Raw genomic sequence first — 26,558 nt, 5'->3', positions numbered from 1 at the left:
TTATCGATGTTAGAATGAAAAATACCTATCCTTAAAAAAACTACGTGACCTAGCCGCTTGTAAACGGGTAGACTTGCTTTAGCAGACAAGAATTGAATTTTTTTTTTAGGCGTTAGTTATTAACGTTTAAAAAATCTTCAATTTTCGTCAATTTTGTACCCAGAATATGTTTTGTTGCAAAGACTGCACTTTTTTTTGTTTAATTCCTATTTGCCATTAAAGATATAAATACATATTTGTATGTACATATGGCTTTCATTCACCTGTTGATAAATATGTATGGCTATATCAATACAGTTCGATTATCTGTAAAAAAAGATTTTCCGAACACACATATCCCCAATTAGTTCGGATAATCGACGATTTCCTGTAACATTAATAGTCTTCGTCAAATATTAGCTACTAAAAGTAAAGCATAACGTTTTTTCCTGATAGTTTAAAAAAAAACACAAAAACAGGTCGATTTTTATTTTCAAAATTTTAATTTTTTTGTTCACATCGGTTTTATTCAATTAAATTTGTCGAAGTTATGACGTCATCGATTTTTTTATTAGAACACCCTATATTTAATTAAACAAATGAATAGTCCTTTCAGAAATCAATTTTTGCCGGGTAAATTTCCTTTTCTGTTGTAGACATAAGTTACAGATTTTTATTGAGCTATAGGAAATGCTATCGGCAGACTAATTATTGTATCATTACTATAAAGTCCTAAAATGCCTAAATTATTAAAAAAAAGCATTAACTTACTATTAACAAATGGCCACTTTTATCTTTGTGAATCTTTGGGGCATCTCCATGTTGAATGTCAATTGTACCCTGTTTTCCTTTCATATTATGTTCAATACTGAAAAATATACAAATGAGTATGAATAAAACTTTTTTAAATCTAAAATATACTTACTGTGATTGGGCGATTATTTTCAAGACAGTTTTATCTTTTAATGTGTCCATAACATACGTCAAGGCTTCTATTAAGTTGGGCACTTCTAAAATTAAGTCACCCTAAAAAAGAAACAATCATATTTATTTGTGAAAAATATACATTCATATGTATTTAGTTTTAACTTTCTTTGATAAAAAAAAAAAGTATAAAACATAATTTTTTATGAACCATCAGAATTTACAAACCTTAAAAACATCTCAAGTGAAGTTAAAAAATTTACATAAATTCACAAAATTATTAATTAACATGAGAATTAATAAAATGTTATGGTGGGAGTTTTTGGAAACACTTCATGTCATATCATAAGATATGTATTTTAGACAATTTCCTGAGTTTAGTTAATTATTGTCATATTCATGTGTATAGCAAACGCCATTTACAATAACAACGGTGGCTGGAAGCCAATCTAATACCTACTAAACTTTAGTATTTACTAGCACCTAGCCACACATTTCCACACCTCATGAATGTCGTTTAGTGTATTGCTACTATGGGTGTGCAAATACCAAAGAATATACTTCAGGCCTATAGCAAATAATTTGAGACTTCAAGATACATTCTTCTTCTTCCTTTGCCCTATCCGTTTCGGACGTTGGCTATTAACAATGCTATTTTGACTTTGTTTACGGCACCTCTGAACAGTTCGGTCGATGTTAGTCCGAACCATTGTCGCAGGTTATACATCCATGAGTGTCGTCTTCTTCCCGGTCCCCTCCTACTGTCGATTCTTCCTTGGACTAATAACTGTAGCAGCCGGTACTTAGTATTCCTCATGACATGTCCGAACTACTCAAGCTTCCGTTTCTTTACGGTGAAGATTATTTCTTTGCTTTTGCCTATTCTCTGCATTACTTCCACGTTAGTGATGTGGTCTGTCCAGGATATCCGAAGAATACGGCAATATATCCACAGCTCAAAGGATTCTAGTTTCTTCAGGGTGGCTTCCGTTGTGGTCCATGCCTCTGCTCCATAGAACATGACCGGGAAGATATAACACTTGACCAGTCTTAATTTTAGTTCCATTGAGATTTTGCTTGTGAACAACTTTTTCATATTGTTGAACGCGTTTCGCGCTTTTTCAATTCGTGATCTTATTTCTGTTGACTGGTCCCATTTTGTATATATACATAAGTATATATACAAAATGGGAAATAAGTATATATACGTAAGATACATATATGTTGAAAAGGGCGGGAGAAAGTTTGCAGCTCCATCTCACTACTGAGTTGATTTCCATTTCTTCTATATCTTTTACCAGTGTTCACTACTATTTTTGTCTGATGGTACAAACTTTTTATTGTCTTTTAAAGATGTGGTGGGTAGCCTTTGTCATTAATTATTTCCCAAATTTTGTTTCGGTTGACCCAGTTAAAGTTTTTTCAAACTGAATGAAAGATATATGGTTTTCCTGATAAATTTTTTTGTGTATCTCGGTTTTTTGATAATATTATCACTACGTGAGCTCCATTTTCCAAGTACTCTTGTATAAATACTTCTTTTAGAACCTTTACTTCGTTTGTTTAGGTTTTTTGTGTAAATGTAGGTTTTTTATGTAGTATTTAATTAACTTTTTGAGTAGAGGTCCTCAAAAATATCCTGAGCTGTACCAAGACCTCTGACAGTATTAGTTCTTGGTCTATTGGAATTCAAGAAAGAAGAAAAATTGGACTACCTCTTAAATGATTTTGTTTTTACCTTTGCAATCAATTTAATTCTACAGTTTGTTAACGAATCAAAAATTTTTTAATGGAATTATAATTTCTTGGCATGATGCTCCTATTTATAGATTGTATGTTATAAATACTATCTTGACCAAATTGATCGCTTATTTGAAGAGCTCATTTTGGATGCATCCCAACCATTCTCATACGACAGACTAAAGAAATTAGAAAGACTAACTTCAGATTTTTTTTAGAGTATAAAGCTCTTACGAGAAAGGGGGCAGATTTGTAACTTAAATCTTTGGTCACACCATAAAAATATTTTGGCTTTCACATAATAATCTATTCGCAAAATAAATTCAATCCTCTGGAGCCATAAAGTAACAAATAAAACAAAACAGTTGATTTACAAAACCATTGTTGAAAGAATATGAACATAATATATGTGTTAGAAACATGAGAACTTCGAAAGAAAGATAGAGATAAATTGCTATTCCTATAAATGAAGTACTAGAGACAAAGCACCAAGCAAAGCAAATGATAAAATTCGAAGAATTACGAATATAGAAGGTAATATAATCGAAAAAATAGAAAAGAAAATACTGATGTGGTATGGCCATTTAGAATGAATGAATGATACTAGATGGCAGAAAAAATATGAAGTTGGGACCCATTAAAAAAAGGAAAAGAGAAGGTTTGCTAAGAACATCTATCTTTGGACATACGCCTTCCTCTCATTTTTCTTGTGCCATTTGCAGCCATCTCCTAGGTAAGTTGTGAATACAAAGAAGGAAGAAACAAATAAAAATCAGCTGGCTGTGGCAGAACACATCATCACAGAAGACAACAATCAAATTTTATTTAAAGAAATCTATCTAATCAGCTAAAAACATCCATCTTTGGACATACGCCTCCCTTTCATTTTTCATGAATTCTCAATCTTGCGCCATTTGCATCGCATCTTCTAGGTAACTAAATTGTGAAAAGAAAGAAGAAAGAAAGAATTAACGAAAAAAGGAAGAGGATAGAAAGAAGAAAAGAAAAAGAAAGAAGACGGTCTACATCTGAACTATATATAGCGCAGATGCTCCAGAGAATCAGTTGTTAAAGTAAAATTACGAGGTCATATCTATGTCCACTCCTGTGTCACCTTAAATAATATCTGACGCAATTGTAGACAGGAAGAAAAAAATGGGACACACACGGCTTGCAAATTTGTTAGAAGTGATGAAAAGGTTGTTAATGTGAGTCCATATGGAAAATGAGTCAATACTCACTATCTTGAGTATTGACTGTGAAAGATTGTGAGTATTGACTTATTTCCCATATACTAAAATTTGTTAGAATTTAAAAAAACAAATATATTACCTTATCTTTTTTGATCAAATCCTCCGGAATTTGCACCAAAAGCATCTTGTCATTTTCTGGAGTTATCGTAAAAGTTAACCTATTTAAAGGAAGGCAGTGCTTGGGTTTAAGTGATCCCTTACATTCCAAAAGGTGAAGATTTTTACTACCAATAACCATTAGTCTCTCTCTTGGTTTATATCCATGCCTATCAAACTTTATGACATTCGTAGAATACTACAAAAGGAAAATACAATCAGGAGTGTCACCAAGAAATACTTTGGTAATAAATTACTTACAATTTCTTTATCACCATTTAGTTGGGATGCATAAAGTTCTTTCATTGGAATATGTATTTCTTGAACTCTATCAGGTTCGAAGAAATGTGGGACACTATCTTTGTACGATTTCTTTTTATCTGAAAAAATTTATTAGTTAGCACAGTGGATCAAGGTAATTCATTCTTAACTATTAGACAGAAAAATTCGTAAATTTAAACTCAGTCAATATTATTATAATAGATAATTAAAATATATTTTAATATAACCTCATTTGAGAACTAAGTCCATAAGGCACGTTTTATATTACCAACGCATTTATTATCACCACAGTAAAACTGTTTTAAATTAAGACATATATACTTTTACCTTTAAATAACGATTCCGCCAACACTTTCAACTCAAACTGTCGTTTTCTCTCAGGTGTTAAAGCCAGTCTATATACCCTTGACAAATGTGCTCCGTGCATGGTTTCTAAACGTTTGGAAGCGTCCTGGCAAACAAAAGGACATGGTGGCCAACGTCTGTATAAAATTTGTTTCGGAAGACTCTTGGATAATCTTTTCAACCATTGAACTTTTGCCATTCTCAAGAATGATTTATTTTCGTCGGTAGGCGGACCATTTCGTGTGATAAAGCCCTTGATAAACCTAAAAAGTGTTAATATTAATTTGTGTGTAATTGATTGAATTATAAATAAAAATTTTGCTCAGTTGCTATGGCTTTTATTTTTTTCACAAAATTTATTATTACATATGGTAGTCGATCGATAAGATAAATACAGAATACTTCGTCCATATATAATTAGAGGACCTGAATACCATCTACTTCGCCTTAGTGGAAAAGTGGAGTGAAAGAGATAGATTGGTCGAAAGACACTTTTATGGTTGCGTAATATTATGCAATGGTGTGGTTCAAGGGAAAAGGTTTCAGGAAATTGTAAACATGTTGATTGCCAACGTCTGAATATGGAGACGGCACCTAAGACAGAAGAATTTATCAATAAGCAATTCAAGGAAACTTTTGTCTACGATCTTCAAAGAGTATCACAACATAATTTTTCTTCTTCTTCGTCATCTTCTTTTTATGAATACATGACTCTGTCTGTTTTTCAATGTGCCTCCTGTAAGTTGTCGTTTCATCGTTTTGGTGGTCTTCCTACTGTCGTCTATCTATTGGGGAACCGTCTGTTCTACTCCATTTATTGTCATTCGGCTTATATGATCATTCCATTCTACTCTTCATCCAGTTCTTGATGTTATACACCTTGCATCTACGTCGTATATCTGTACTTCTAGCTCTGTCCCATAGTGTCTTACCATCATTACATCATTATTGGTATGATGACTGTTTTGTAAATTCTGCCTTTTATTTCTTTCCCGATATTTTTATTTCTCCATATTGTTTCATTCAGGCAGCCTGCGGCTCTGTTTGCTCTGTTCACTTGATCTTCCACTTCAGTTTCGAGCTTTCCGTACCTATATGTGATGCCTAGATATGATAAATGTATAACATTGTTCAATACTTCATTACATGTTTAATTAAAAAATAACCCAATATTTCCTTGTACCCCATTTTACCCACTCTTTCTTGAAAAACGAGGTATTTGCACATTTTCAAAATTGTCTATTTCTGTCCTTACGTATTTTTTGTTAAATACTCAATATCTGTTTTCTGGTACCTGAAGACACACTTTAACTACATAATTGTGTAAAATATTTTATTTCTATTTATAATAATTTCTAACCGTTATTGTTTTTCTAAAAAGGTTATAAACATTAAAATGTAGCATGGGCCTGTAGGTTATGAAGTCGGTAGTACCGCCTTTTCTGCGTTATGCGAGTTGGTGTTACTGCTTCCTGTAGACATCTATTGAATATTTTGGCAAGGGCATGCCATAATGTTTTTCCAGCCATTTTCAAGGCATCCGCCATCATTTCATTGCCTCCGGGAGACTTATTGTTTTTCGTTTCTTGCACTGACCTTCAAAATTCATTTGGTGTTATATCCGGCAAAATTTGAGGTCTCTGAATAATTATCTTTAGTAATGATTGACTCTGGATATATTGCTCTTCTTTGTATAGTTGGCTATAACAACTCTCTTCAGAGTTCATAACTTGATCTCGATTTTCAATGATATGTCCAATAATTTTTTTTTCAATTTTAATTTAAAATTATTACCTAATCTTAATGTATCCTAAAATACAGTGCTGAAGCCGTATGTACTTTAATTTCAATTAGAGACGATAAATATATTTTATTAAATCTCATTTACTACACTACACATACCTTCTGATTGCAAATGCTGCCTTCTTGCGTTTCTCGGCCAAACGTTTAGCTAGTACTCTTCTAATATACTTTTGAATAATAATAGCAGATTCCCTCATCTTTCGGTATCTTGTTCTTTGTAGGTAACCCTTCCAGTGTGCTTCAATTATGGAAGCGATTTCATGCTTTTTAACTTGGAATGCATCTTCAGTTTGGAACAGCGTTTTTGGATGCCTGATGAAAATTTTAGTCCTGAAATATATTAAACAAATATATATTATGCTTTATATCAAAATATTAATTTCTAAATTACAATTTAATAAAAGATACATGATTAGAAATGAAAATGTAACAGTAGTGCTAAATTTATCTATTTCGGAAATAAACCAAGCATTAATAAATTGAAAACAATTAAAAACTCTGCTGTACAGTATATCGTTAAAAAAATAACTTACTTTCCCATTTGATATTCTTCTTTATCGTAGCCAAGGCTATTAACCAAAGCCTGGACACCGTTTTTAGCATTTCCTTTGTAATTTGGCCAGGTTTCTTTGGAAAGACACTTATACCTCTTTAGGAATCTTTCATAGTCTCTGCGATACGCAAAACCGGCTCTACGAACTCTTAAATTTTCCATCAAACCCAAGTATGTTACTTGATGTCCTACTAGTTCGAAGTCAAAGATACCTGAAAAATATTTTACTATAGTTTAATTGTAAAAAGGTTTTAAAATATCTAGATAGCTATTAAAAATTTATATATATGAAAAGGTTTCTATATATGTAGAGTTTCTGAAATATGTTCGTATATTTACATAAGGTAACAAACAGTGGAGTTAAAAAACTGAATTCATGATTAAAGATTCGTCAAAAATAATTTGTATACATTATGTTTTGTGCCGAAAGTTAAAATTTATATGAAAGTAGAAGACTATAATGAACAATGGAGTTTAAGTACAATCAGGCGCTTTCTTGTTATAAATCGCTTTCTCTTTCAGATCGAGATCTTTAATTAGTATAATATTAATTACATATTATTATATTTAAAGAATTATTACTACTAAGAATCTGCGCTCGATAATCGACTATGTAATCCAACGTCAAACTTCCCAGCTAAAAACAACTGACGTAACGGTATACCGTGGATCAGAATGTGGATCCGACCATCGTTTATTTATGGCCAATGTGATAGTTAATTATCGCAAAAACAATAACACTTAGGTACAGAATATAGAAAAGGGACAAGAAATAACATCCCCTAAATATAACCTAGAAAGCTTAAAAGAAGATTCAACGAAATTTCTTTACAAATTACGACTGGCCACAACATTACAAAATGTGGATCAAGAAAATATATCAGCGGAAGAATTATATCAGCAGCTTAAAAAATGCATTCATTAGGCTGCAAGTGAAGCTTTGGGGTATAAAGACAAACATGAAACAAAAAATCAAGAATGGGGGTCGGAGAATATGCAAACGTTAGTAAAAAAGAAGAAAACTGCTTATAAGAAATGGATGTCAACGAGAAAGGAGGAAATTTTTATTTAAATGGGAATAAGCTACAATTAAAGGTTAAAGTACGTTTATTTTAAACGTACTTTAACCTTTAATTGTGGCTTATTCCCATTTAAATAGTAATTACTTTAACATGCCACAAGAAAATAGTTTAAGAACAATACTGAGAAAGGAAGAAGATCACAAAATATATAAAAATTAAATCGAGATGTAAAAAGAGAAGCAGTGAAAAGTAAAAAGATGTGGGATCGAAGATGTGCAGAGGTGGATAGGTATATGTGTGGAACAAGAGTTGGGCAAGCTTGGAAGGTAATAAAGTCTCTGCGGAGGGAAGGGAAGGAAAAATCTAACTTACAGTTAATAGATCTAAAACAGTGGAAACACCATTATGAGGTCTTACTGACAGAGGATAGATGTAAATTCCAAGAGATCGAAATGGAAGACTTTTAATAATTTCCTAAGCGAAAGAAGAAAAATGGAATTTTTTTTTAAATATTCCAATATTGTTAATATTCGTTATCACAGACAAATATTAATTGTGAATATTTCGGTCAGGTGTCAACACCTGACTGTAAGATGAGGCCGAATATAATAAAAAAAATTAAATTGAATAAGCAATACTTTAAAACACATTCTTTTAGAATATATGATGGAAGTTAAATTATTTTATTCTGTTTATCCGGCAATTTACTTGTACGTTTAAATATTTTTTTAAGAACTATAAAAATATAAGCATACAATTCAGGAGTGTGAGTGTATTTTTTTATTGAATTTTTTATTTTTAGATGGATTTAAAGAAAAAACGTGCTACCTGGAGTGAGGATGATTAAAAAAAGCGATGGGAGCTGTTAAAGAAGGGATGTCAGTCAAAACTGCATCCAATACCTACGGTATCCCCAGGCGTACGTTACGCAAACATGTAAGTAGCGGTGTAGCAACCAAGAAGTTAGGACGGAAACCTTCCTTGGAGGAAGCTCAAGAAAAAAAAAACACTCAAAGATTTTTCGGCTTGCTGAAGTTGGGTATCCACTTATTCCTACTGAGGAACCCAGGGGTTGCTAGAAAAAAGGCGCACCATATGAAACCAGGAAGAGCTGCAGAACTGAATAAGTTTATACGGTTGATAATTCTACCTTTGAAGTGGTGGACAAATTCACATACTTAGGCTCCTTGATCACCAAGGAGAACGTCATGACGGAAGAAATCAAGCGAAGAATAATCCTAGCAAACAAATGCTATTTTGGACTGAGTAGACATATGAGAAGCAGAAACTTAAGCCAAAAAACAAAAATAACCATATACAAAACCCTTATACAACCAGTGTTGACATATGGGTCGGAGACATGGACCATTTCCAAGGCAGATGAAAATCTCCTGATTATATTTGAACGAAGGATCCTGAGAAGAATATTTGGTGGCATCTGTGAAAATGGTGTTTGGAGAAGGAGGTACAACTTTGGTGGTAAAGACGTAGTATCCTTAATAAAAATAGGAAGACTAAGATGGGCAGGACATCTGGCAAGATCACAGCAGAACAACCCTCCTAGAAGAATCCTTATGTCACAACCTGTGGGAAGTAGAAAAAGGGGTAGAACAAAACTCAGATGGAGGGATGGTGTAGATGAGGATGGTAGACAAATAGGCGCAGCAAACTGGCAACAGTTGGCAATGGATAGAACTGACTGGCGTAATAGACTTGGGAAGGTCGAGGCTCTTTTATAGGGCTGTAGCACCAATGATGATGAAATGATCATTTCCAGAAATTAAAAATATCATGACCGAATTAGAGGCATTTGACAAACCACAGCACATCTATAATATGAATAAATAGGGTTGTCGCCTGTCTCTCTTCAGAGAAGTCACTTCAAAGAAAGGTGAAAAACGGCTACACTTCGTTTCTCCTGAACATGAGAAAAATGTATCTATCGTGTCACGTGGAAATGCGGTTGAACAGGTCATTCCTCCAATGACCATTTTCAAAGAAGAATGAACGGTATAATGGTAATGAGCGGTAGAAATGACAGACAAGGGCTCAATGACTACATCGACCTTTATCAAGTGGCTGCATCATTTTGCCAAATACAAACCTGCAGGAGACGTTTTTCTGATTTTTTATGAAGCATCGTCACGTTTCGATCCAGATATTTGTGACGTTGCTGAAGGTCACAGTATTAGACTGTATTGCTTACCTAGCAATACGACACATGAACTTCAGCCTATGGATAAGTCAGTATTTAAACCATTCGAGTCGTATTGGGATGACGAAATCCAATTACGTTGGTCAACAAATAAAGAGGAAGAAAACAGAGCATGTAATAGACGGGTATTTGGAAAAATCTTCAGCAAGATATGGCCAAAAGTTGCGTCTCCAGTTAATGTCATGTGGTTGGATTCCGAGCTACTGAAATTTATCGTTTTGATCCAGAATCTAATCTAATCGTGTGCATTAGCTCCTTCCCATCCTTCACAACGTTCTGATCCCGAATGGGTCCCGAACCTGCTGAAGCATCAGATATTCCAACAGTTTCCGAACAAAGGAGTTCCCGAAAAAGGAGACGCCAATCCAGCAGTTTTAGTTCTTCGGAAAGTGAGTCATTTTCTGTGAGGGATAGTTCATGTGACATCAGTCTTAATGGCGATGATGACAGCGACAACATCAAAATCTGTTAATTGGTTTTGTCATTTATGCTGTGAAGACAGAACACCTGATATGAAACTTTGCAAAAAATGCAAAAAGTATATTAATGAAGAATGTGAAGGGTTGACATCCAAAGACAAAGTACCGAATTTCGTATGTGAATGGTGTGAGAAGTGATAGTCTATCATTTATTAATTATATTAATGTTCGTTAAACATTGGGGTGGCCCATATTAGGGACCAGGTATGGGCCTTATTTGGAAGATGTGTTCCTAAGAAGGCCCTACTACAAAAGTTATAATTTATTTGATTATAATAATACTTATTACGAAATAATTTTTTTTGTATTTTATTTTTATATTACTAGAACTGAAGCATGTTACACACTTTTTCCCGACCTCTGTATTTGGTACACGTACCTTATGAAATTTACTTCACTGTAATACTTATTTTGCAATTAACTTATTGTATACACGTATATCCTCCTGCTAATAACTCTCAGTACTCGTTGCGGTTTAAAAATAACAAAATAATAACGAAAAATTTTATGAATAACTTACCCGAATGTTTAGAATCATTGGGTTTTATACATCTAATATAAGACGGTTCTTTATCTTTCAAAATATTCATGAGGTTGTTTACGGAAGTCTTAAACTGGGTAATGGCAGTCTCTGGTCTCTTTTTGCTTTTTTGCTCATGTTCGAAGAACACTGACTCTATAATACGATTCTTAGAACTCAACATAGCTTCTCTTAAATCTCTGAATAATAAATCGTTGTTTTTATCGATGAAAGATTTGACGTTGTAAGTTACAGCTCCAGCGTAATGGATTAAGCGGAATTCCTGAAAATTGATTTTAATATTTATTTACAATACAGTATGGTCTCTTTTTATGCGGATTATTTTTATGCGATTTTAAAGTTGCGCGGTTTCTATTTCATAAAAAAATTTCTATTAATAACTATTATAAATAAATATTAATTATTCATATCCAGATGTCTGTTCGAGAAAGGTTTGATCAGCATGTGTAATAAGCAACGCAACCATTCAAACATCGACACTATCAGACGAAATAACTAATTTAGCACATGAAATTGATGAAGATGGTTTTAGAACCTTCAGCCTGGATGATATAGTTGAATTACTTGTGGATGATGCATTAAGTGACCATGATATAATTGATCAAACTTAAGATCTAACTTTAGATGGCGCCATGAGTCTAGAAAATGATAATGATGAGCATGAAAGACCAACCCCCCTCACTGCCAAATTAATTCGAGAAGGTCTTCAACTTTGCAGTAAATTAGAAAATTATTTTCTTATTAATGACCCCAATTCTGAACGAGACTTCAAATTACAACTTGAGCTGGAGAACTGCATGTCAGGATATCGTAAACTAAATAAAAAATTACTAGCATCATCATCGCAAAGTTTAATTACTGATTACATTGTCAGAAAAGGAAGAGCTACACAGAACGAGAATGGAGTTTGTGAAAATCCATTGCCTTTACCGCAATTATCTATTGCAGAGACAGTTTCTTCTGACGATGAAGATGATTTTAAGCCACTTCGTAAACAGTGCAAACCATTATCAGATAGCGATAATGATTAAAGAATAGAATAGGATGAGAGATAGAATAGGGCAAAATGTTACAATAGACCCATATAACTTTGAAAGAGTGGAGAGTTTTAAATATCGCGGAGCAATAATCACTGCAGATAACGATATCGCGTAAGAGGTTAAAGCCTCCACAATACTATTAAATCTAAAAGCCTAACACGAACATTAAAGATTAGAATATATAAAACGGTGATTAGACCGGTGCTCATGTATGGGTGTGAGACGTGGACCCTGACCAAAGAAACTGAAAGAAAACTTAGATGTTTTGAGAGAAAAATCCTCAGAAGAATCTTTGGGCCTTATCACGACATTAATAGCAACCAATACCGAATGAGAACAAATGCTGAGGTCAAGCAGATGTATAAAGCGACCGATATAGTCAAAGAGATTAAATCCCAATGTCTAAGATGGGCTGGCTATGTACATAGACTCCCTAATAACCGCCTTACCAAGTTAATATGGGAGGAACCCCGCACAGGAAGAAGGCCCTTAGGACGTCCACGAATGCGATGGAGAGACAATGTATGGCCAGATCTAAGAACAATGGGTCAGATCTAAGAACTGACCCAACTGTTATGGACGACCGTTCAAGATGGAAGCAAGTTGTGCAGTCAGCCAAAACATCCACCCCGGGCTGTAGTACTACGAGAAGAAGAAGAAGATAATGATTAAAAATGTAAAACTGTATGTACCTATTACTTTCCTATGAAATAAAATTAATTAAGTTTTGAATACAAGTTTTTTTTTTAATTTTGTATGAATTTTTTTTACATATTCGAAGAAATTTATCATGCAGCCAATTTTTTTTAAATTTCTGCAAACTTTTTGTTTTTGTCTTGGTTCTATGTAATTTTATAAAGTTGCGGAACGTATCTCTATTTTTTCAAGGCAAAAGTAATGTCGTTTTATTGGGTTTTTTTATGCGCTTTCTTGTGGAGCGTATCCACTGCATAAAACGAGACCTTACTGACCATAGTTATATTTAATAAAAAAGTACTAGTAAATATATCGAAGAAAAAAAAATGTATAGTTGTAAAATAAGAATGTTTTGAAACTATCTTTTTGTGCAAATTCACTTACATAACTATATTTTGTAGAAAATAATTCTATATAAGCCTACAGAAGTTTTTACAGAGGACTGTTGAACGTTGAAAACTTATAAAATAAACCAATACTTTCTTGTCTGAGTTGCGTACAAGAATTTTTAAAAATAATATGACCACTTCAACAAATTTCGAATACAGTACAATATAAATTACAAATGAGCCCGCCCTAAGGATTTAAGTAAGAAAGTATTTTAGTTAAAAATAACTTATACTCACATCTCTACCCATAATTTTTTGTAATTTAATATCAGCCTTTTTGTGACTTATGTAATGAGCATGGTAGCTCAGACGTTCATCCAATTTAGCAAGTAAAGTTTTGTCAGTAGGATCTCCTGGTCGCAAACATTCTTCGTCCATGTACGCAATAAGTCCTAAAAAGTTGAATTTGAGACATAAACCATTCACTCCTATGGAACTGTTTATAATAAGTACAGAAACTTACCTCTATGTTTTTCTTCAATTAAGTCACAAATGATTTTATTGTCGAAGTATTCTATATGTTGCCATACAATTCCCTCTTTTTCGTATTCATCTTGTTCTGATTTTAATGTAAGGTCGATAAACAACTGTTGAAGTTTTTCGTTACAAAAGTTAATGCAAAGTTGTTCAAATCTAGAAAAATGTCAAAGCTAAAACTAGAACATTAAATATTTCGTCGAAAAGGGGGGGGATGCAAAATAATTAGTAAATTATAAAAAAGTGACCTACTCCAACTGACATTCACTGGTACCTATTCTATGCCAAGAAAACAGTAGAGTTTTTTGTCCAATGAATTTGGTTGTAAGGTTATATGAAGCATGTACGTAAATTAAATACAAATATCACAAACAATTAGGGACTAAGTTTTGATAAATATAGCTAGAAATAACGCTATAGATATGGAAATCTGGGCAAAATACTTATATAGGAAAATATGTATGATAATAACAAAGAAAGCAATAATGAGATATAAATCAAACACCAATCATCTCGCCAGGTCTAGATAATAGTTTAAATGAACTGCTCAGTGAGGAGGCCTAGAAATCTAAAAAGAACTAATAAAACTACCTATACGGAAAAATAGAAAGAACTAGAATATTACCCGACGAATGGAAAACTAGCATAACTATACCAATATACAAAAAAAGGCTCTGCAAAGCAGACAGATTGATAGTCGGCAAGGGAATCTAAAAATGCTTTCCACATGCCGTTCATCATGTCCAAATTCGTAGTGAATTCAGTTTCTCAAACAGAGTAAAGAACTAAAACATAATGACGGTATTAGATTTTTATTTCGATGCAGGGCAACGGCAATCCGCTTATACGTATTTCAACCTTACATCAACCGTGCATCAACATAAAAATCTAATACCGTCATTATGTAATATGAAATACTATGAAATATTCTTCTAACGACAAAAATCGCGTTCGGCATCAGCGCATAAATCGGACCCGAAGAATTTCAGAGGCATAAAGTTACTTAATAGTTAAAACTACTAACAAATAAAATGATTGCCAATTTTTATTTGTTAAGTCACTTAGGCAATGTCTCGACTTAATTTAAGTGGAACTGAGTTACTTCTTTGACTTACCCGTTTCTTTCAAAAATTTCAAACCCATAAATGTCCAAGATACCCATCACAACATTTCTTCGTTTGTCGCTGGGTTGTAAAGAATCGTTAATTCTATTTACAAGCCAAGTAAACATTCTGTCGTATATGGCCTTAGCTAAAGCATCTCTGGCGTATATCGACAATTCTCTATTTAGGGGACTAGTGACTACATCTCTAATGGTTTCAATAGTTCGTTGTTGCAGTGCTAGTCTCATTTTTTCTTTATCACAGTCAAGAAGCTACAAATAAAAATATGTTAGAGTTATCTTCGTTTTCCTTTTTTACATTCAATGATAATGTCAATAATTGATTGATAACTATAAGAGAAATAAATTTAAACAAGGCATGGATATTGTAATGTTTATTTTAATTTATTTAAAGTCTTTTAACAGAAACACTAAAAACACAATTAATTTATAACGTTTATTTACTTAATCGTACACATTTATATTTTAGACTGCAGTCTACAATTTAACTTATCTTTATAATATATGTATAGTCGCTTCAGTCGTTTCGAAATTTCCCTATCTTTAGACGAGATTTGTGAAGGTTCGATCAGCGGTGTAGCAAGGTTGGCGTAACAATATAATGCCCATAATATTTAAATTATATGAATCGAATAAATTTGACGAAAACTATATAAAAAACAACGATTACTTGTAAACAGCAACGTACAACGGATTGAAGTCTCATTAGTGAAAAAGTACAGTAAAGCGGGGATTATGGAATACCATTTTTATTTATCGAATTATTTCGAAAAGTATTGAAATAAATATAAATAAGAAAAATGGTAAAGGCTAGGCAAAAAAGGATTATTATAATAAATTATTGTAACAAACCAAATACATACATAAAAATATATTTTGTTTTATTGAAAAAAATACATTTTAGTTTACCGAAAAAATGGTCGTGTAATATGAAGTAATATGGAATACTATGAAATATTCTTCTAACTACAAAAATCGCAAATATGGCAATCGCGTTCGGCATAAGCGCATAACTCGTGTGACCAGAGCTCGCATCTTAAGCACTGTACCCACATTTATCCCCTTAAATCAGAGGTAAAACGTCCTGAACTGCCTGAACAGAAAAGACATCATTTTTTGTGTCACTGTCCATATTCGGGAATTCGTCCCCATCAGTCGAGTCATCTAGGGGTGGTATATTTTCATTCAAATTATCTGAAGATGTGTCGTTTTCTACCAGTTCCTTTATCGCTTTTTTCCCAACAGAACTTGGATTTATTACCACTACATCCATTTTGCTGCTACCAGGTTTTGCATCATCAGTTCGCTTTTTCTTTCCGTCTAACCAACTTTTCTTTTAATTTTATTTTATTCAATTTTCGATACGATTGACTCTTCCAGTTCATTTTTGTTTGGGGTTATAGTCAAAATTTTGGCTGTTCCCGATTTTCGACCTCTTATGCCTTGTCGTTTTTCTAAGAACAGGAATGGGAAGTATGTGTTGTAAAACTGGTTAACCATTTGGTGCAACGGGTGCTTCTTCATTCTTGTGTGCCTCCATCAGAAAATTCTCTTCGGAAAAAATATGTCTCCTTCCTTACTAGAAAGATACCCGTTTGTTAAAATCCATTGAAGCTTTACCAAGCAGGTCACTGATGCCAAAATGAGATAATGGACAATTATTTTGCCTTAAAAATTGACAAATTTTTTCTTCTTCTTCTTCTTCCTCTTTATAAGCAATTCTGCTTGTTCATTGGCGATTAATACCTCTATCGAAGGTTGTCACTCCATCTTTTGCGCGGTTGTCCGATACTTCTTCTACCGATTGGTGACTTATCTCTTGCTGGATCTGCTAGATTCTGCTTATGAGGTTATTCCATTCTTTTTTTCTATTTTGTGTCTATTTATTTATACACCGTACGTTACATTTTCTTCTAATGTCTTTACGAATTTCTTTGCGAAGAGAGGACCTTTGCGATAAAATGTCGGTTTGAATCCACCCTGATAGATCTTGCAAAATAGGTTTTCTCCCTAGTTTTGTTTGGCATACCTCACCAACAGTAACATCTTTCTTACAAAGCCAAAAAAGGGTGGGACGAGGTACGTTGAATGTTTTTGCATGCATTCAAATAACACATTCTTTTGCTTCTAACTGTTATCAGTGCTTTTTTATGTCTTCCACATTCTACTTCTTACGTTGCGGCAATGGGCTTACTAGAGAGTCCTCAAAGAGAATGAGATGTTATCGTGTATAAAAACAAGTGGATTTCAAGTAAAGCAGGTCAGTCCTTCTTTAGCTCTACTTTAATCTCCTACGAGTCTAAGAGCCTATCCTGTTCGCGCTCTATCAGCCTCCCTCAGTCTCGTTTGAATGCAACCTTAGAGGAAAAGCTTGATGGATCAAGAGCATATTTAGAGAAACTTGGAGAAGTAAAAATATACTACGCAAGCAACTTTCTACCGCCTTCGCATAAATACACTACTTCGGTCGATCACTGATCTTAAGAGATGGAATAAAAACTTCATTTTTTTAATATTGTTCTAAACCAAACCACATCCTTTATACTACAACTCACTAGCTCACTAAAAAAAAGGGCACACCTTTCCCACTAAGAACAATTATTTTTACAAAAATTTAAGGTAATAGGATACTTCCGGTAACATGAAGTTAAGAAAACCGAAAGTTAATTTTTTTCAGTCATCTTTTTTGGTGGCACGGCGGCTGTTCTGCCCGAAAAGACATTTGTTTAGCTTGCTGAATTCATGCACTTTGGTACAAGTTCATAAATATTTTATTCGAATATGACTGGAAAATTGTCTCTAAAAACTTAGAGTTGATTATCAAAATATGTAGCTGGAATGTGAAGACAATGTATTAGGCTGCAAAACTTCATAATACTATGACCAAGAAAGACCAAACTTGGAGTAGATATAATGGGCATAAGTGAAATGAAGTGGTCACATAGTAGTGCTTGTATTGTTTACAACCATATGGTATACCACTCGGGAAATGATGACGGTCAACATATGCGTGAGGTTAGAGTAATCGTATCTCCTCAATTACGTCAATATGTTACAAAAGTTATACCTGTTTCTGAAAGATTAATAATAATCTAACTGAATACTACTCCGGTCAAATTAATTGTTTTACAAGTGTATGCACCAACCAGCGATAACCCAGAAAAAGAGGTAGAGCAATTCTATGAGTTGTTGATAAATTTACTTAAACAAACTAAAAAAGAAGATATAACTATTATTATGGATGACTTGAATGCAAAAATTGGTAAAGGGAAAAGCGGTGAATTCATTGGTGATTTTAGTCTAGATTAAAACTATTTGTAGAGGAAGAAGAATTTGTACTACTAAATACGTTTTTTAAACTACCACCAAGACATTTGTATACTTGGGTCTCTCCGCAAGATCAACCTGGAAACATAATAAGTAATCAAATTGATTATATAATGGTAAACAAGAAATTCCATAATGGATGCCTATCCAAGGGCCTATAAAAGAGTTGTTAACCACAATAAAAACAGCCAAAATCAAATACCTCGGTCATATCATGAGGAAAAGCAAAATTCTACAAAGAAAAGTAGAAGGAAAACGAGGACCACGAAGGCAAAGGATTTCCTGGCTGAAAATATACGTATATGTACGTGGTTCAATACAACAACCACAAATTTTTTCAGAGCAGCAGTGTGCTAAATATAGATAGTCATGATGGTCACCAACATCCGAAACGGATAGACACTACAAAAATAAGAAGATGACCCAATATATTTTAATATATCATTTTTTATTATTAGCAAAATTTCTAAAAAAGTTAGTATTTTATTTTAAAACTGAAAAAAACTACTGAAATAAAAACTTCTTTAGACTTACCTTACTAACAATATCTACTTGCTCCGGTTTTAATATGAGAGTGCGTCCTTCCTCCTCAGAAAATCCAATGTTTCCTAATTGCAGTATGGCTGAGATAACGGAAAACATGTCTGACTGTTCTTTTTCCGTAAACTCTAAAGTAGTCAAGGCTTTTTTAACTTCACTAAAATCCTTCTGATCGTTTATAGCCGTGGTGCCGTTTTGCTAAAATAAAAATGGCAATCACTTAGTAGTACTTTGTTAAAGGGTAGTCACATATAATCTAAAGTAGTTATACATGAACAAAAAAAGGAATTATGTTTATTTAGATTTAGAAAACGTGAGAGTACAAATGACAAAAGTTGCAACGATTACAATATGTATGATACAATATAAAAATATTTCTGATCAAAAAACATTTATCTAAAACTAAACATCTTTTTCAGTACGAACAATAATTAATAAATAAAAAAAAGTAAGAGTCCACTAGGAAATCTACTCAACCTTTTACTAAAAACAGTTAACTTACCCCATTAGATAAATAGTAATAAGAAGATAAATTCCTCTTCAAATGCAATTTATCCAACTCTTCTTCAGATGCACCTGCAAGCAATTGGTAAAAGATGTGAAAATTCCTTTCTCCTGACCCTTGATTTATTACTCGTGATTTTTCTAAAAGGTAGTTTAAGATATTTCCTCCCACTGGATTTCCTTCGAAGTTGAACTGGATGTCCATGTATTTTCCAAACCTACTCGAATTGTCATTTCTATTAGTTTTAGCATTACCAAATGCTTCTAAAATGGGATTTGAAAACAAAAGTTTATCTTTTACTTTTTCTACTTCTCCTTTCTGGTCTGTAACTGCGGCTATATAGTTCAGGACTTTTTTGGAGGCTTCAGTTTTACCCGACCCCGATTCGCCTAAAAATAAATTCATTTTTTGATAAAGTGTAAAATGAAGGTATTATATTAATATTTTCTAAATGTGCACATAATTTTCTTGTCAAAAGTTAGGAATATTGTTTAAATATATAATATATATTAACAGGCGATAGCAGGTGCGATAATTTAAACAATTTAGAAGGATAATATTGAAGAAGAAACAGGCTTTAAAGCTTACATACAAAAAGGGAGAAGAAGAAGAAATATTAACATATATTAATATATATTACCATATATTAATATATATTAACATATATTAACATATATTAACATATATTAACATATATTAACATATATTAACATATATTGACATATATTAACATATATTAACATATATTAACATGTTAATATGTATGTCCATGGTTAGATATAGTTTTCGTCTATTAATTTGGTTCGTAGTAAGTAGTTAATAACAATATTTTACAATTTTACCTGAAATTAGGATACATTGTTCTCGGTTTTCTTCTCTTAGGGATGTATATGCGTTGTTGGTAATGGCAAATCTAAAAAGAAAGGAAATAAAAATAAACTCAACTACATAATAACAGGCATATAATAAACTCAACTACATATAAATAATAGTTCTAGGCTGTTGAAAGACTGCACTGGCTTTGTTAAGTACTGGAGAGCCACGTCCCAAAAGTTAAGCCTATAACATGCAGTGCAATTGGTACAAGTCAAGAAAGCGGTATCTCAAATTTCATTGTCAAATTTCAATACCGACTGAATAGCGCGTTTCATCACAATTTTATTTGTGCGAAACTCTACATAGAGTTTCCTAAAAAAAAGATATACATAGAATTATTCTTTTTCTTTGTTATACCGCTTTCTCGACTTGTACAAACTGCACTGCTTGTTGTAGGCCTAACTTTTGGGATATGACCCGCTAAAATAGCCTAGAACGACTCCATATTTTTTTAAATAAGTCCAAATTTTCATTTAAAGTAGTCAACAAAGTATAGATAGTACAAAGCTGTAAAATATGACTAAATTGGATTTTTTGTCCATTTATGTCTGATAACGAGTTTTGCATAGAAAGGTAAATAAAGTGTAAAAAAAAATATTAATGTAATAAAATAATAAGTTATACGTACACATGAGGTGGAACTTCAAAAAAATGTTTGTTGCGATACTGCTGCACAGTTTTAGAGTCATAAATATTTAGTTCTCTATACGGGTTAACTGATATCAATACTGGACCAATGTAAGTCTGAAAAAGTATAAATATTTGTTATAGTAAATAAATTAAAAATGCTCTATATTATTTACTTATATTATGCCTCCTACTTTGTTTATTTCGCGACAGTGGCAAAAGGGAAAAATAGCCAAATTAAGAAATGGAATGTTGAAGGATTCAGAAGTCCATCAAAGACACAAGAATATCAAAATACTTTCCAAATAAAACTTAACGGAATCAGGGAGCAAGATATGGCAGAGGATAAATGGAGACAATTAAAACAATAATAACGGAATCTGCAGAGGAAACGTCGGAAAAGCCAAAAAGCACAGAAATGCGGAATGGTATGATGATGAATGTAGAACTGCAGTAGAGGAAAAAAGGCAAGCTAGACTTAACTTCAAAGAAACACAAGAAATTGCAGAGAAAGTTATAACGAAAAGAGAATACAAGCGACTAGAATATGCAGAAGAAAAAAAAAGAGAGGCTTTGAAAAAACAAGTACAAGAAATCCTAGAACATAACAACAGATACGAGAGCAGAAAATTCTATAAAATAATAAAAGAAAGCACACAATCATTTAGACAAAAATTGACAATACGAAAAGACAATGACGGAGAACCACTAACAGAGAAACAAATTATAATAAGATGGAAAGAATACTTTAAGGAAAACTTTTAAGTGCAGACAATGGAAATGATCAAAACGAGACAATGTATTTTACGGCGGAGCCGCACGTTGAAAATCCGAGTTATGAAGAAGTAGTTCAAATAATAAAGAAACTAAAAAACAGTAAAGCCCCAGCAACGGACGGGCTTCGGCAGAATTGTTGAAATATGGAGGACCCGAACTCTGAGAAAGAATCCATTACATGATAAAGTTGGTATGGACCAAGGAGCAAATGGAGGAGGAATGGGCAGTTGGTCTTATACAGCCAATATATAAAAAAGGAGATAAGAGGGAATGCCAGAATTACAGACCAATTACATTGCTAAATCTAATATACAAAATTCTTTCTGGCATTATCTACACTAGATTGTCAGAATACTCCGAAAATATAGTTGTTGATTATCGAAATGGACTCAGACCAAATAAAGCCACTACAGACCACATATTTATATTTAGAACAATACAAGAGAAAGCTTATGAATACGACATAGAACTATATAGTATGTATAAATACTTTAAACAAACTTTTGATAGTGTGAAAACAGACAAAATGCTGGAAGACCTCCGAAATCTAGGTATACAAAAAAAATATGTCAGCCCCACAAAAATAACGTTGCAGGGTTGAAAAGCCGCAGTTAGAGTAGATACAGAACTGTCTCCCCTCTTTGACATCAACATGGGGGTGAGACAGGTCAACCATGCTGTTCAACCTAGTTCTTGAAGCAGTTATCGGAAAAACTAATGTAACCGACCCTATAAACACCAAAACAGTACAAATTACTGTATATGCAGACTCTGTCGCTATTATTAGTAGAAGAAAGACACGACTAATGGAAACGTTCAAGTAAATTGATCCTGAAGCACAAAAGGCTTAAAATAAACGAAACAAAAAATAAGTACATGACCATCAAAAGAACATCTGAGAATGAAAATAATATAGCAATAGACAACTATAGTATTGAACATGTACACTTCCCGTCATATAAAACTGGTACACTTTTTTTTCCCAATGTAAACCTGTGTTCAGACTGGACACAATGGTTCGTGAATCAATTCGTTGTTGCCATCACAGATAACGAAATTGCACTAAATCTAAATAAAAAAAAAATAACGTTCAAAAATGTATTATTGTAATGTAGATAGGTATTATTTTTATCATTAACAACAAAAAACCGTATCTAATTAATTTAATAACCAGAGATAGGGTTGAGTTAATTTAATATCCAAAATGTTTAAAGGATCTTTAAACCTAGGGTATTGGCACAGGGAACATTGGAATGCATCTACTGTAATTTTATACTTCAATTGCCTACCGAACACGAACTGTATTTTGTATTAATAAGTTTAGTAACAGGCAAACTACCAAGATTAATTGATTATTTAGTACAAGAACGATAAAAAATATTATACTTTATCCTACGTATTATAAACTATAAAATATCCGGGGCGAAAAAACGCTTTTCAAAACATGACAGTTACAATCCAATATCCGACTGTGATGTTTTATTATAATAATTTAAAGTTATGTCTAGATCGATTATCTATCATTATTTTTGATTTGAAATATTTTCATAAATTATAATAAGACACAAATCAATGTATGGGTACTTAATTGAGATGATGGAAAATTACAAAATTAATATGGGAATTTTTTAGGATGCATGTTTAAACAAATTTAATGTGATTGACTGATCGAGAATGCTCGATAATGTTTTAGTTTTTAGTACACTTAAAACTGGCGGTCTGTCGCTTTTAGCTGGTTTCATATAATATTTTCGTTGAACTGGCAACGGTGCCCTAGAAATTAGAATGACACATGTGACAAGATCAACGTACACAACTTAAAAAACACGATTTTTGGTTATAAGAGTTGTACCAGTTTTTTATGACGCTAACGGTACGTGAACGTTTACATATCTGTGCACAGAAATCAATCAGAAGAATTCCGTAAGTAGCAAAATTAATGCATGTATTATCAGTGGAAATCGTACATACATCGAAATTATTAGACAAAAGAACCAAAATGACTATCTACAGAACTTTGATTAGACCCGTAGTAACCTGTGGTTGTGAAACCTGGGTAATAACGAAAAAAGAAGAAGCCCAACTCAGGACATTTGAGAGAAAGATACTAAGAAAAGTATATCGCCCGGTGCAAGTATATAGAAAACTAACACACATTTTCCGCACTAACATATCTAAGATCTATCAAGACAAATCCTAAGCGTTATATATGACTCTACAGGTATAGTCGAAAACTCGGCACAGCCACCCCCGACATCTTCTGAATAAATATAATATATAATAGTAAATTATACTAAACCTACCATTTTACTAACAAAATTTAAATAAACTTAAACTTACATAAATAACATCTTCTTTAAATCTCTTTTGTAAATTATCTACAAAAACATCTTGATTAGTAAAGTCTTCTAATAAAACTGCATCTTGTACTCCCACTCGGTCTCTTTCATAAAGTTGGTGTTCCATTTTTTATCTGAAATAAAAAATGATAGTCAGTAAACTAATATGAAACTGTAATATCATAATTTAAATTATGTATTTCTTCTATTTCATGAGTTTACGTTGATGCTTCTTAGGACACCTTGGGTATCCAGACGTTTTTTACCCGAAATTTTTGTTTTACTTCTAAGGATGTTAAAAGTGCTGTCAACAATTTTTAAAATGAGGGAATAATAGTAAAGTAGTAGAGTGCTTCTGGTGGGAAATAATATTCATATAATAAAACTTTAGCAGAAGTTTTGGCGATGAAAAGCCAATATAAATGTTGGACAGAATTATTGAAGTTATACTTCTATACGCGCGCTCCACGTTGGAAATTTGTATGGGAGTGAATCTGTGAAATCATTACATATGTAAGATAATGAGTAAGAGAGAGACAGAAGATATATTTTCTCTCTCTCTCTTCCTCTCTCAAATATAAAAATGTCCTTTTTGTATATATATTTAATATTATAACTATATTTTATATACATATAATATTATATATATAATAAAATATTTATTAATATTATTATTTATGTAATATGTTTTGTATTATTTATTAAATGTTCATAATTATATTAGTCTTTTGTATTTCAAAATAATAATCTCAATACATCACTGTATGACCCAGAACTGTCAATTTTGAAATGCGTTTGTGTCATGTCCTCGGTAGTATAGTAGTCAGTACCCCCGCCTGTCACGCGAGAGACCGGGGTTCGATTCCCAGTCGGGGAGGACTTTTTTATTAATATTATTACATGGTAAAATAAACATGTAAGTAGAAAAGTTATGTATATTATTGTAATTTTTAAATACTTATGAATATTGCATTTTAATTTGTATTGTATTATTATATTGAATTATGTTGCACTGTGTTGTAGTGTATTTTTTTTATGTATATTATTGTCATTTTTAAATACTTATGAATATTGCATTTTAACTTGTATTGTATTGTTATATTGAAATATGCTGCAGTGTAATGTATTTTTATATTAATAACAAAATAAACAATGAATTTTACTGCAGAGTATGTGTAAAAACTTTCATACATATATGAAAATAAAAATATACATTTTCATCAAAATATTGATTTAATCCTTCATTTACTATACTCCTATTACAGGTCAAATGTTGTTTATTAATTGTTAGTAAGTTGTTATTAATTCTGTTTCTCTTTCTGCTATATCTTACCTATAGCATTACATATGTAATGATTGTGCAGATTGACTCCCAAATAAATTTGTAACGGCGAATGCGTGTATAGAAGTGTAACTTCTTCACCCGTTTTTTTTTAATTGCATTAACAAAAAACCTCTTATTGCTTAACAAAAATTGTTGTGTTTAGACACAAAATCCTTTAAAGTCTCACTGATTGGTTTCAAAAGCTACGTCAGAGATTTAAGAATATACAGGTTTTGAAATTTAATATACGTATTATGGTTATGTGGTTATATAGAAACACTTCTCTTGAACGGAGAGCAGTCCTTCCGCATAAAGTGTTGTCCAGTAGAATTATTTTTTAATATTACATAATTACTATAATAAGGAGTAGTAAGAAAACATAATTTACTATCCTCGCCCGTTGTTCAGATTGAAGAGAGATTTAAACCCCCTACACACACCCAACTATGGTGATCGACAACTTTATGACCGGTGGTTGGTGTGTATGTAGGCTTGTTGATATAACAACAACAAGGCTTGTTTTTTTTTGTTTTTATAAACAACAAGGTTGTAACCGATGGTCGGGTTGACCGATCTGGAGCAACCGTGATATTCCGACAGCCGACATCTCCACCCAAAACCTGTCAAGTCATGACGTAGGTAGCGTTGTTGGCCAACCTCCGATTTCGACCTTCAACTCCAACACGAATCAGTTAACTCCTGGTAGCCGTTCGGAGTGTTCAGTCCATAAAAATGTCTCAAATACCGATGGATGAGAAAACCACGATTGACTAATTACTGGAAAGCTACTAAACTTCCCGCTGTTTGTAGGATGTTCAGTGTGATGCAGATTCAAACCAAGATCGGAGGAATGAAACATACAATTCTTTTCTGGAAATCATCAAAAGAATTTACCCAGATGCAACGTGGGCATTTTTGAAAAAGAAAGTGAAGAATCTGAGAAATGTAACTAAGCATGGTCAGGACGTGTGTAGACCCTTTTAAAAGTACAATCTCCCGTTGCCTGGTGAGGTACCTGTTGACATAGGTGTCTGTCAGAAGAGAGTTCATTGTACTTTAATAAATATTTCCTTATTTTTTTTTAAATCTGATGTATGTATCAAAGTTACTATTCATATTTTAAACTCTAGATTTACGAAAACATTAAAAAAGAGTATTAAACATACATTTATGTATAAATATTTTTTAGGATATATAAAAAAGTGACGTAAACTTATATTATAGAAATGTTATCAAACCTTTCATTACAGCAGTTGATAGTCAAATTTTCGATATCAGGTAGTTCT

General features: G+C 32.6%; 1 protein-coding gene across 2 annotated transcripts in view; it reads right to left on the bottom strand.

Moving 5' to 3' along the window:
- LOC140448057 (unconventional myosin IC-like) overlaps positions 1 to 26,558 on the bottom strand; it is a 108,104-nt gene that overhangs the window by 1,201 nt on the left and 80,345 nt on the right. For both annotated transcript variants that reach the window (XM_072541106.1, XM_072541104.1), the window contains exons 2-17: positions 23,950 to 24,082; positions 20,834 to 20,949; positions 20,172 to 20,242; positions 19,327 to 19,718; positions 18,819 to 19,022; positions 14,950 to 15,209; positions 13,821 to 13,990; positions 13,595 to 13,749; positions 11,212 to 11,494; positions 6,956 to 7,187; positions 6,522 to 6,752; positions 4,602 to 4,882; positions 4,254 to 4,372; positions 3,976 to 4,191; positions 905 to 1,005; positions 751 to 847 (exon numbers count right to left, since the gene is read on the bottom strand). In XM_072541106.1, the coding sequence (XP_072397207.1) occupies positions 751 to 847; positions 905 to 1,005; positions 3,976 to 4,191; positions 4,254 to 4,372; positions 4,602 to 4,882; positions 6,522 to 6,752; positions 6,956 to 7,187; positions 11,212 to 11,494; positions 13,595 to 13,749; positions 13,821 to 13,990; positions 14,950 to 15,209; positions 18,819 to 19,022; positions 19,327 to 19,718; positions 20,172 to 20,242; positions 20,834 to 20,949; positions 23,950 to 24,075 (3,054 nt within the window). In that variant the 5' untranslated portion in view covers positions 24,076 to 24,082. The remainder of the gene's footprint in view (positions 1 to 750; positions 848 to 904; positions 1,006 to 3,975; positions 4,192 to 4,253; positions 4,373 to 4,601; positions 4,883 to 6,521; positions 6,753 to 6,955; positions 7,188 to 11,211; positions 11,495 to 13,594; positions 13,750 to 13,820; positions 13,991 to 14,949; positions 15,210 to 18,818; positions 19,023 to 19,326; positions 19,719 to 20,171; positions 20,243 to 20,833; positions 20,950 to 23,949; positions 24,083 to 26,558) is intronic.

Source organism: Diabrotica undecimpunctata, chromosome 8 (genome assembly GCF_040954645.1).
Source record: "Diabrotica undecimpunctata isolate CICGRU chromosome 8, icDiaUnde3, whole genome shotgun sequence".
NCBI lineage: Eukaryota > Metazoa > Arthropoda > Insecta > Coleoptera > Chrysomelidae > Diabrotica > Diabrotica undecimpunctata.
Note: the sequence above shows the minus strand (reverse complement) of the source record. Positions and strands in the feature narration are given on the sequence as shown.